The 13,354-nt window shown below is 40.4% G+C and overlaps 1 protein-coding gene across 1 annotated transcript in view; it reads left to right on the forward strand.

Annotated features, from left to right (window-relative positions):
* The first annotated feature begins 5,465 nt into the window (after positions 1-5,465).
* The window catches only part of uvssa (UV-stimulated scaffold protein A), a 57,256-nt gene continuing 49,367 nt past the window's right edge, over positions 5,466-13,354 (forward strand). The window contains exons 1-6 of the mRNA XM_083980118.1: positions 5,466-5,571; positions 6,828-6,939; positions 8,675-8,828; positions 10,079-10,255; positions 11,171-11,291; positions 12,369-12,920. Of these exons, the coding sequence (XP_083836244.1) occupies positions 6,830-6,939; positions 8,675-8,828; positions 10,079-10,255; positions 11,171-11,291; positions 12,369-12,920 (1,114 nt within the window). The 5' untranslated portion in view covers positions 5,466-5,571; positions 6,828-6,829. The remainder of the gene's footprint in view (positions 5,572-6,827; positions 6,940-8,674; positions 8,829-10,078; positions 10,256-11,170; positions 11,292-12,368; positions 12,921-13,354) is intronic.

A 13,354-nucleotide genomic window follows, 5' to 3' on the forward strand; every position in this document is an offset into this window, starting at 1 on the left:
GTTTGAGTCTGATTGAATCAGACTCAAGTGAACACAGCGACAAACTTCTTCCTTCTTTTTCATCTACTTCTTCTTAACCCTTACATACTGTTTGGGTCAAATTCGACCCGTTTTGACATTTGACAGCAGAAAAAATACCCTAAACATCATTCTTTTAGGCTGAAATCTTATGACTTTTCCTAAAGTGACCCAAAATACACAAAAATGAAAATATTTTTAAATTGTATACTTTTGAACAGGTGCTACAAATTTTTAAACACTGAGGCTGTTTCGGGTCAAATTTGACCCGTATCTGTTTAGATGGATTTTAGATCCACCAGTGTGGGTCAAATCAAAGAAAATTGTGGTTTTAGGGAATCTTGAAACTGTGGAACTGTACAGGGCATGTTTGTGTGTATGATTTATGGGACAGTGGTGACAGAAACAGAGTTCAAGGGGGACTTCGACACTGTCACGAGAACTGCCTGTGTTCCCACCACATTTGCCCAGGTTCCCACAGAGACAGACACCTGCTGGTCTTTGAGGGGGCATGGGGAAACCTCGAAACAGTGAAATAGTAAAACAGCATAGTGGTGATCATACAGTATGGTGCACAAATGGAACAGAGGTCATCTGAGGTCAAGGGGTGCCTTGACACAGACACGAGATCTGCACCTGCAAGCACCTGCACCTGCAATGTAATAAAATAATCTATAAAGTAACAAATTTGAATCAATTTGCGTTGGGAGGGTGGTGGTGGGGGGTCATGACATAGAGGTTCCTGAGCTGCCATTTCAGTGACTGACATCGTGGCAACAAGACTTGGTACAACAGGCCCTTTATCTGATCTTCCAAAAGGAGGAGGTTGATAGTGATTTGGTGGAGGATGTGCCAGAGCAGGAAGACAATGCCAAAGAAAACCATATTATGTATAAAGCAGGGAGAGTGCATTTCTTTTATAATAAGCATTTTATTATTTAATGTTTTTGTGTTCTAAGTGGTAAATGTTGAATTAATATTGATAATTAAGATTTCTTATGATATAGCATTTAGCTTATAACATATAGCACGTAATGGTTGCAATGGTTAAACATGGTCATATTATGAATTCCAACAGTTCCACAATGTTCATGCCATTTTAAAGTTCAATGAAATATATTTAAATCATTGTGGCTTTTATGTGTTTATGTCTTATGTAGAACAGGATGTAATACTGTGTAATAGTAGAAGTTTTTCTCCAAAAACGAGTGTTGTAAAACTTAAAAAATGCACTCTCCCTGCTCTCTGAATTTTTTTTTAACACTTAATCATACATTAATTTATGTGTCATAGGCTATTTAAACATTCTAAATAGATCTGTAGTTTAAAATTCAATATAGACACTTACTATGAGGGAATTCTTGGTCCGGGTCAAAATTGACCCGAACCATACTGTGAAGGTATCAAATTTAAACAGTATGTAAGGGTTAACTTGTCTTATCGCAGCAGCACAGTCGTCTGTACAGGCACCACAACGACGACACAGAATTAGAGGGAAACAGGATTAATGTTATTGGTTGATCCATCTGTCTGGGTGGGTGAAGGTAAACACACATGCTAGTTAGTTACAGATCACAACTGCAGTCAGTACAGAGAGGGACGACAACAAGGTGAAGCTGCTGTGGTTGGTCTGTCTGTCGTCACCAGTGAGTATTTACACTGAATCATCTCACTCATTCTGATTATTACAGTGATGAAGCTCATTTCTCTCTCATTGTCTCCATCAGTGACTGAACAGAAGGTCGGTGATGATGATGAGGTGAAGTTGACCTGCTCTGTGTGGTCGTATAGAGGACGATGTGAACACTCAGTTCAGTGGCTGTTTGATGATGAAGATAAAAACATGGAGACGTCTCAGTCTGACTGTTCTGGCTCTATCAAGATTAAAATGTCTGAATTTGATCAGAAGACAAAATTACTTACATGTAAAGTGACGAAGACAAGAAGCTGTTTGAATTCAAGACTCAGAAATCAACAGGTGAGGAGATGATAAGCTCTCTCTCTCTCTCTGTAGGTGGAGTCATTTGCTTCAGTTAAAACAGATAATTGATTATTGATTTTGTTCTTCCATTCCATTCTTTAATTTAGGCATAATTAACTGTACTACGACTAACATTAATAATAAATGAGGAAGTTCCTCTTTCACGACGACAATCTCATGAAGGAAACATGACGTGTTTTATGTTTGTTCACTTTGTTCAGGTGGAGACACACCAACAACAGCAACAACAACAGCTGTTTACCTGACAACAACAACCAACATGATGACATCAGAGGGGACAAAGAACAGTCAGTCAACCAACACTCAAGGTAATGACTGAGACTACGTTAACACGTGCCCGGCTATTTTCATAAACAGACATTTCCCCCTCTCCGTTTACAAAGAAAACTGCGTGCACGGCAGTCTGTTTTCAGAAAACGTTTCGTTTTAGTGTTGTGACATTGACGAACGAACCGATTCTATTGAACGGCTCGTTAACATGAACGATGGGAACCGAGTCACAGCTGGGAACCGTTCTTTTTTTTTTTTTTTTTTTTTTTTTACATCTCTGTGTGTTCATAACAGTCAATTGAAGCTGCTCCATTGTCTACGTAAGTGGCGTGCAAACTCAGATATTAGTGGGATATCTAATTTTGTATTATTTTGTTCCAAATCTCACCCCATTATTTCCAAGATAAAATGAGTTACCACCAGGCTGGCTTCTTAAAACTTAATAAATATTTTTTAAAAATCAGTCAAATGAGCCAGTTTTTTGAACGGCTCTTTGAAAGGAACGGCTCACCAAGATCCGGCTCCCATAAATCCCATCTCTATTTCGTTTACACTAACCCGTGTATATATGCCGTCAAGAGCCAAACCTGTAGGTGGCAGTGTAGTGAGAAGCTCAAGCCCACGTCAGCCAATCAGAATCCCGCACATGATCCCGCATAGCAACCTGATAGCAACAGCAACAACAACAACAACGTAACTTGCCCTCCTTGTGTGTAAAGTTTTAATATTTTTTCATGCGAGAAAGTAACTGTTTAGATGCCAAATATACGGCCAGTTAATCCAGATGACGGCTGTTTAGAAGTTTGCTCCCATGTTTCTCGGAGAGGTGAAGCTTTTTTTTTTCGGAGAAGCTCCACCTGTGGAGCAACGACCGGGACATCACAGAGACAGCAGCCGGGGTCTGCAGAGCTGCTCGGTCGGCCAGCCTCTCACTCATTCACTCAGAGAAGCCACGGAGGACTCTGAAACTTCTCCCAGCCCTTAGTCCACATGAGGGTGAGTAGATAATGAGTGCAATTTCAATTTTCTGTGAACTATCCCTTTAATCTGAGATCTAGAGAGTACACATGTATCATATTTGCTACACTACAGGTCTGATGGCTCTGAACAGGAAGAAAGACGCAGCGTCTACAATGGGAGATTGGATCATATGGCACAGTACATGTCAGTGGAGAGAATAACATTTATTCATTTAGAATTCAATAAGGTAGCTGGGTGTTTGCAGCAAGAAGGAACGCTGTTGCAGGTCATTCATTCCAGCTCCCATCAGGCTGCAGCAGCAGTCTGCCTCTGGACTCTCTGTCCTTGACATTATTGCACTACTGATCAGCCACCTTCCACAATCCACTTTTCTCATTACACTCCATTACTGTACCTCACTCGGTTGTATTATTAAAGTTTTTCTCTTCTGCGTAATTTATTCTTGTGTATTTTTTTATTTTTTTTTATTTTTTTTACCTTGCTCACTTCATACAAGCTGTACACTTGTATTCATGCCCACCTACTGTGCAATATCTCCAACCAAACAACACGTATGTAGTTTTTTCTCTATTTAAATAATATTTTGTACATATTTTATTTTATATATCACTGATTTTTGAGAATTTAATTTGAATAAAACAGGTTTTAATTTTGAAAATAAAAAAAATCCAACATTAAGAAATCTATACATGATTATAGAACAAATTCTCAGCAATCAACTAATGATTCAGTGCAACCTCCCGACTTTGTAATTTTTTCATAAAATATGTGTTTTTCGGGCCATTACTTCATTTTTGTCAACACAAGAAAAAGTGAATTATTCCCATTTATTTGGTCTAATATAAATTTTGAGCCGTTCAAAGAATGTGCCTTCACCTTAAGTACACAATAATGAATATTAATATTCACGTTTAATCACTTTTTATGCTGTTTTACGCGTGCACTATGAGAGTCTATGAACACTCTTACATGTTGTGAGTCTTATTATTTGAATTAAATATGAAAAACAACAGTTTTGAACATAAATGAAATTTTTTTTTGATTTAAAGAAACAGTTCCTTTAATCAACCAGCTGCCTTGGAATAACAGGTTGAAAACATACTATTTAAAAATCCATCCTTGCTTACCAACTTCATTTAAAGCAGAAGTAAGCGATCCGGTCGTTTTGGCTAATGCTGCGTTCCAGGCAGGCTTTTGAAACCGTAAGTTACAGCTTCAAGTCACGACTTACAACAAGTAGCGTTCCAGGCAACCCATAACTCGTGTTTTTCCGACCTGTTGCACCTGTTTTACCTGTGAAAGTCACTATAACGGCCACTCGTAACTTCCGGCCCATGAACTCGTACCAGATTGAACTGGTACGAGTTCATGGGTCGGAAGCTCGGAAAAACACGAGTTACGGGTTGACTTGAACGCACCATAACTTCCTGTCAGCCGATGGAGTTAGCAGCCCCCGCCCTCGTCATGGATCTATTGGTCCTCGTCCCTACGTCACCACATTCAGGCGCATCCCTTGGCTGCACACACAGCCCTTCATGCCGTTCTCTCTCCTCATTGGATAAAACTTGTAGGATACAAGGAAAGTTTTCTCCTCGGCTCAGAGCAGAGCAGAGTGACTGACAGACCCGTGTTTCAGACCAAACACTATGTAAGTGATTGCTGTCGGAAGATAGAACTATTTAAGACTTATATTAACACAAAAATATCGCTTACTTCTGCTTGAACTATTTTGTGCAATAAATAACAATCAATCATGTAAGTTTTATACTATCAAATAGGACAATGACATACCAAATGTAAACTATTAGGCTTTTGTAATAGTATGCTTCTGTTTAAACATGAACATCACAAAACATCACAAACATTTTGTCAGCTCTAATGTAAATTGGATCAAATTTACAACTTATCAGGTAGGAGACGATTAATATGCTCCTCATTTTGTACATGTTTTTATATAACTGTTGCAAATACATTTCCCACACCTGATCAACAAAGTCTTGCTTTGAACTGTAATGAAAAATAAATAAATAAAACATTGTTCAAAAAAGTTCTCCAAAGAATTTCTCTGGTTTTGTATCAGTGGGCGCATCGTGTTTTTGACTGAGTCCGTCTCTTGCTCTAAAGCTTTTATTCTGACAGGCCCCACCCGGAAGTACACGCGGAACCGGAAGTAAGTCTGTGTTTCGGGAAGCTGGTGAGATGTAAACAACAGGACACAACAGCGGCTGGGACATGAATGAAGAAAGACTCATAGGGACAACATTTATACACGTCTTCCTTTAATAACAGGCTAGTAGCTGGTGAGTAGTGCGCATGTTTGGCTACATTAACATTATTAACATATTAGTTGAGTTAATACTAACCCTGTACGTCAGAGAACTCTCCTTATAACGTAACGTTAATGTGATGACAATGAAGCAGCGACTCTGTCGTCGGAGGACGTTTCATCTGTAGCCAGGGGTTTTATTTATCTCTAAAAAAAAGTCATCAGAGTGTAGGCTATGTCATGCAGGACAGCATGGTGCAGTTGGCTTGTAAACTGACACATAGACTATCAAGTGTTTTGACAATAGGTGGACATCTTCACAACCTAAAACAGCGGCAGGGTGATGATCTTCGCGTCCCTCAGGTTCAGGTTTACCTCAGAGAATTTCAAATAAAATAACTTTTTTTTTTGCATTTTAAAGCCATAAATTGATGGATCCATGTGTTTTTTTAAATTATAAAACACAATAAACAATAGAAATATTTTTGGTTTTTTTTAATGGGTTATTTAGGAAAAAATTGTATGTCACGGCTAACCAGAATCATTTTTCATTGAATTTAAAACAAATTAAACTTGCAATTAACCTTTAAAAAAAAAAAAATCTTAATATAGTATTATTCCTGACTGCTGAAAAAATATAAATTTTATGAAATAGCAATATTTTATCATGTCCCCAAGTACCGTGACAGCATACTAATTCCCCCGTTTTAAAAATAATGGTTCAGTTCAACATCCTCAGCATTGAAGAAGTGACATCACTCAAGTCTTTAGGCTACTGTTGTTTAGAGAAGAAAGTGTTAGCATCTTTTCTTACATATATTTCATAGTTTTAATTGTGAGATTGACATTATGTAGGCTAAATGATAGTTAACAAGTGTTTAGGAAAAAACTAACAATAGTGTTAAAAAATATTATAATTTCATGATTTCCTAAAGTAATGTGATGCTACATGCCTTGTATGCCTGTAACAAGAAACACTGTTAGGGGATTGAGACATTGTTACAGGGTTAAAAGTTTTTTTTTTTTTTCAGTCAGACAGCCCAAATTGCACCGAATGCAGAGTATCAGCCAGCACCACTATCTTAATTCACAGCTCTCTGTTTTCCCCAGGACCTTTTCAGATAGGAACACTTGTTCATCATTGCCCCTTTAACTCCCCCCACATGATACACTGTCTTCATTGGTAGCATTTTGTCATTGTGTGTCTATGTTCCATGAAGTGAAGTGTTTTGGAGATGCTGACTTTGGGTGATCTCTGAGTAGTCATGAGTGTTTTGTGTTGATGAGCAGTGATGGAGCTGTCTCAGAGGGAGCGGCTGTCAGAGCTGGTGGAGGAGCTGACCACGTCAGGACAGCCTCAGCTCCACCAGGACAAGATGAAGGAAATCAAGAAGATCTGCAAGTATGTTCCCACACAGAGAGCTTAAAGGGATAGTTCAACATTTTGGCAAATTGGCCCATTGCCATAATCGCTATAGTCATAGCAGTAGGTTCGTTACCTTTATTTGATGGTGCAAGCTGTTTTTAGAATGGTGGAGCAGAGCCGTGAGCTGCTCAGAGCTACGCTACGGAGGCTAAAGGAATTTCTTGGTTTCTCTCATCAAACTCATCAAATACTAAATCCCAAAACTCCAAAACGCTGTTGTGGACAAGTTGTGACCTGCACATTCACCACGCTATGAGATAATAACGGAACGTTATGAAACGGAGCCGTTTCCGAGGTAAATACAGGGTAAATACAGAGTCTGCTTGCTGATAAAATGTCCCTGAAGGCAACACGCATCAGCGGTTTTGCATGAATTTCCCTCTAAAACAACTCTGTCTGGTAACGTTCCGTTATTATCTCATAGTGTGGTGAATGTGCAGGTCACAACTTGTCCATGACAGCGTTTTTGAGTTGTTGGGTTGTGTATTTGATGAGTTTGATGAGGGAAACCAAGAAATTCCCTTAGCCTCCATAGCATAGCCCTGAGCAGCTCGCCGCTCTGCTCCGCCGTTCTAAAAATAGCTTACACCGACAATTAAAGGTAACGAACCTACTGCTATGACTATAGGGATTATGACAATGGGCCAATTTGCCAAAATGTTGAAGTATCCCTTTAACTGGACAGAAACTGCTGAGGTGGACTGAGAGCAGGATCGATCTTTTTAAACATATCTGGACAAATGATCTGTCAACAAAAAATGAAAAATTGAAATAAATGAGAATAATATGAAACTACTTGAAGCCACCGCAGCTAACAATATAAAATTGTGGTGAGAGTGCAGTATTATATAAGACAGTGTTATACTAGACAGAATTGATCCACCTTGGTGTTCCTGAGTGATAATCTGACACATTTTTGTATACACAAGCAGGGGTGCAGATCCGATTCCAGGATTGGGGGGGGACACAAAAGAGATTTTTTTTTTTTCGCCCATACAACTGATACCATGCCGCCATAAATCACAACTCCGCAGAGTCTCGGCATATCATTCAAAAAGTCCTGCACAAGGAATCATTTATTGTGCTTACCTTTCTTGTTTATTTGTCCTAAACAGCCAACAGCCGTATCACTGCTGTTATATTATTAATTTCTAATTCTAAGGGTCTCGGACATGTAATGTCTACTCACGTTTCACCTCTCTCCGACCCTCCCAGATCCCCAATTCTCCTCACCATCTTCCTTTTCTCCCAGTGTATGGAACTTTATACATGATTAATTGATATGGATGAATATCAAAATGTGAAGCCCTAAGTTTGAGGGGGTTGTTTCTTTAAAGCCTGCTGATGTCATCAGTGTCTGTGTAAGAAACTACACATTCATTTGCATCGTAGTGGAGGAGACCAGAGATGGGATGTGGAGTCAGAAATATTTTTCTCAAACATTATTTGTTCCACCATTTCAATCATTTCTTTTTAGATGTGAAGAATGTGAAGTCTGAAAATACATTTGTTACATTTTGAATAGTTTGGGGTATTTTTTATTGGGGGGGACAATTCATGTTTTTCAGAAATTAGGGGGGACATGTCCCCCCCCCCCCCCGGGATCTGCACCCATGTACACAAGGATATTAATCACGTCTTTGAAAACCTTTGTATAGATAGATTTCTGTATAAACCCCGGTGCTGATGTTGGTTCTGACCCTTCCCTCAGAGTGTCTAATGACTGCATAGACCACCTGTACCACCTGGTCATGTCCCAGCTCAACCAGGAGCACTCAGAGATCAGACTGTCAGCCTTCCAGATCGCCAGTGAGCTCTTCTCCAGATCTCACCACTTCAGGACGCTGCTGGTCGACAACTTCCAGGTACACACCACAGCTGACCTATAACAGGTGTTTAAAGGTCCAGTGTGTCATAATTGTCAAGGTTTATTGGCAAAATCTGAATATACTACCTATGAATTGTATCAGTGTATAATCGCTATAAAATAAAATGTGTTTGGTTTTCGTAGCCTTATAATTCTTCTTTTATATATACATGTAGGGGTTTGAGCTTTAGAGAGTGTCGCCATCTTGCGCCGGTATGTTTGTACAGCAGCCTGAATGGAAAATCCAGCCAGTCAGAGAGCACGTTTCAAGAGTTTTGTGTTCATATAAACCAACGAAGAATAAGGCAGAAGGAAAGAAGAAGGAGTAGAAAACAGCAGACATATTGTAAAATGGTTTAGATCTTCACCTCATCGCTCCATGCTCCTGAAATACTCGTCTCAGTCATGGTAAACATGTTTTTTTGTCCTCGGAGGCCACCGTCACTTTGACGACGGGAGGGGGGAGCGCTGCAGTCTAGAATCTGAACACTAGATATATAACGGTTTTACCCCCATTTTACACACTGGACCTTTAAAGTAGCATTTTTTTAAAGTGGGGTTGTATGATCTACAAATAGCCCCTAAGTCCTTTAATTGCAGTAGAAGACTCTCTGCACTCCTCCCGTTAGCAACACCAGCCCATAGCCCTGCCCAGAGATTTACAACATACAGTGTTGTGAACAGACCCAAAGAAACAGCCTAAAAGAGGTTTTACCTGAAAAAAAATACACAGTTCCGTTGTTCGCTATAACTTCAAAGTGCAGGAAAAACACAGTTTTTATTTGGACCTAACCAACTCACGTATCCCTCCGCCCAGGGTTAGCGCCCGTCCGATCAGCAGTTGGTTAGGTCCAAATAAAAACTGTGTTTTTCCTGCACTTTGAAGGGCTGGAAAAAATTATATTATAGCGAACAATGAACTGTGTATTTTTTTTTCAGGTAAAACCTCTTTTAGGCTGTGAAAATAGGCCGTTTCTTTGGGTCTGTTCACAACACTGTATGTAGTAAATCTCTGGGCAGGGCTATGGGCTGGCGTTGCTAACGGGAGGAGTGCAGAGAGTCTGCTACTGCAATTAAAGTACTTAGGGGATATTTGTAGATCATACAACCCCACTTTTTAAAAAATGCTACTACCCCTTTAAGTTATCATGTACAGTCATTAAATTGCGGCTGATTTGTGGAGCTGAAGCTCTGATAGCAGACTGAGTTCAACAGAGCTTTAATGTGTGAGAAATGCTCCTCCTGCAGGACTTCCTGGAGCTGACAGTGGAGACCGACTCAGACCAGCCCCTCCCACCGCCTAAAGAAGTAGCCAGGAAGCTGAGGTCACTGGCCATCCAGACGGTCCAGTCGTGGCAGAGCTCTTATGGGACGGCATATAAGAAGTTGGCTCTTGGCTACCACTTCCTCAAACAAGTTAAAAAGGTGAGATACGACTGAATGAGACTGAAGCAAACATCCACCTGTTGTTTCAGTTCTACTCCCTAACCTAAAATAACTTCAGCTATAATAACATGATTTTAAAGTTCCTTTCCAGATACATGTTCAACTCCTCTGTTATGATTCATATTTTGTTCAACGTGGTTTTCACAGTTAAAAAGTGACAATAAATCAAATTGATCCTTACTTCCTGATTGAGAAATGTGACACAGGCCTTAAGCCCCGCCCCCAGGTGAAAGAGCAGAGAGCATCAAGATGGTTAGAGGAGGAGTCTACTGAGAATTCATTATAGGATCAAATATTAAAGCAAAACTCTTTTTTTCCCGAGTAATTTATTTTCTGGTTTGTTTTTTTGAATATTTATTTTTTGTTTTTCTGACAAATTATTTTTTTCCCTGTTTTTCGTGGTACATTTTCCCCTCATGTTTCTCGGAGTGTATAGAGCGTCTAAGGACTGATTTCAGAACAAAGGTGACCTTCCAAAACGGATTCAATTGCATGATATGCAAGGCGATTTTCAATATGTTCCCTGTAAATTCAGATTGATATTGAAAGGAGACTACCTGTCATTACAGAACACCACCTCAGAGAGTGTCACTCAGAAAATATCAGAGCGGTCTGATGTAGCACCTTTATTTTGAAACCAGTCCTTACGTTACCTGCAGGTGGGAGCTTCTCACGGGATTTTGAAATCTTAAGTCAGATAAAAAAAAAAATTACTCCGAAAAACAGGAGGAAAAAAAATAGACAGAAAAATGTTAAATAATTAGTCAAAAAATTCCCAACATTATGAGGTGAAGGCCACTCTTCTCTGCATTAAACCAATACTTCCTGTCTGCATGAACAGTGCTTCCCATGTTGAGTTCCATGTTGTGATGTGAGCCATGTCCGTGTGGTCAGGTGGACTTCCAGGATGCTGAGGCCAGGACGGTGACAGAGCGGCGGAGAGAGGAGGAGAGACAGAGGAAGATGGAGAGGATATATAAGGAGAGGGTGGAGGCAGCCTGCAGAGAAATGGAGGGTAAACACCACATCTGTGATCAGATACATTTATGCTAAACTGAGGCTTCTCCATGATTCTGTCATCTATTAAAGGGATAGTAGCATTTTTTTTAAAGTGGGGTTGTATGATCTACAAATAGCCCCTAAATACTTTAATTGCAGTAGAAGACTCTCTGCACTCCTCCCGTTAGCAACGCCAGCCCATAGCCCTGCCCAGAGATTTACAACATACAGTGTTGTGAACAGACCCAAAGAAACGGCCTATTTTCACGGCCTAAAAGAGGTTTTACCTGAAAAAAAAATACACAGTTCCATTGTTGGCTATAATATAATTTTTTCCAGCCCTTCAAAGTGCAGGAAAAACACAGTTTTTATTTGGAGCTAACCAACTGCTGATCGGTGGGCGCTAACCCTGGGCGGAGGGATACGTGAGTTGGTTAGGTCCAATTAAAAACTGTGTTTTTCCTGCACTATGAAGGGCTGGAAAAAACTATATTATAGCGAACAATGGAACTGTGTATTTTTTTTCAGGTAAAACCTCTTTTAGGCCGTGAAAATAGGCCGTTTCTTTGGGTCTGTTCACAACACTGTATGTTGTAAATCTCTGGGCAGGGCTATGGGCTGGCGTTGCTAACGGGAGGAGTGCAGAGAGTCTTCTACTGCAATTAAAGTACTTAGGGGCTATTTGTAGATCATACAACCCCACTTTAAAAAAATGCTACTATCCCTTTAAGACCAGACAGTTAAAACATGTGCTGATGGTCCAGGTATTGTGGACCTGTTAGAGGAACAGGAGCAGGATCCTGGTGTTACAGTACTATGAAAATGATACACCATGAATCATGATGTCACCACATATGATATCAGCTGTTATACAGCACTCTGAAACCAGAGCACATAATGACAAATATTTTGTGATTATGTGCTGTGTGTTGTTGGTTAAAGTGTAACAGCATCATTATTTGCTTTAAATATTAAATTCTTCATGTTTATGGATACACAATAACTCAGAGTTTTAATGCAATTTCATTTTCACATATTTAAAGTTCAAACACTTTCCACAAGACTTCTGATATAAATCATGTTTGTTTGTCAGAGTCCCAGCAGGAGATTGAGGCCACGCTGACAGAGATGGAGTCCTGTATGAAGCTGCTTTTCCCTGAGTTTGGCCTCTCAGACTCAAACAGCACACCTCCAGACTCCAGACCAGCCAACCGCCATCCTTCAGATGATGAACAGCCCTGCTGCAGCAGAGACCTGAGGGACGACAGGAGAGAGGGAGAGGGGAGCAGGGAAGAAAACACCAGCTGTGGCACAGAAAAGAAGGAAGATGAGAAAGAAATGTCGGAGAAGAGGGGAGGAAAGAGGAATGACAGAGAAGAGGGAAAGGGGAAGGGGAAGAAGGAGAAAGGTTTTGAAGATGACAGGGAGGAGGAGGAGGAGGACAAAGAGAGGAGGAGAGATGGAGAAGAGAAGGGGGAAGAGATTGAGAAAGGACAGGAGAAGAGAGAGCAGGAAGAAGGTGAGGAGGGAAGTAGTGAAGAAGAGGAGGAGGAGGAGGAGGAGGAGTGTATTGATGAAGACTTATTCATCAGGAACTCGGGGCTCATCTCTCACGCCTACAATCTGGACCTGAACCTCAGTCCTGGTGAGTGGAGCAGCTACACAGTCTCTGATGTAGAATGTTTGCACCAGATACACACTATGATCACTGTAGGAACTTCATTAACGCTCTGTAGTTCCTCAGGTCATGGATCCACTACACTACATGTTGGAGACTGTGCTCCATGACTTGACTGACTCATCACATCACATTGACACTTACTCATGTGACATATTTGAGTGACAGACACCTCATGGTTTTGTAGGTCAGAGGTGTTAGAGGAGGAGCTGCTCAGACTTCAGGTCTGTACTAGTGCAGACACAGAAGTCTGTTTGTGGGCAGCATTAGTTGCGTGTTGGAGAGCAGCACGCACACACACACACACACACACACACACACACACGCTTTGTGTGTCTGTGCATGGGGCCATTCAGATGTAACGTGTAGATGTGCATCGTGTGTGTTCACAACCAAAGTGA

This window comes from Trachurus trachurus, assembly GCF_905171665.1.
Source record: "Trachurus trachurus genome assembly, chromosome: 10".
NCBI lineage: Eukaryota > Metazoa > Chordata > Actinopteri > Carangiformes > Carangidae > Trachurus > Trachurus trachurus.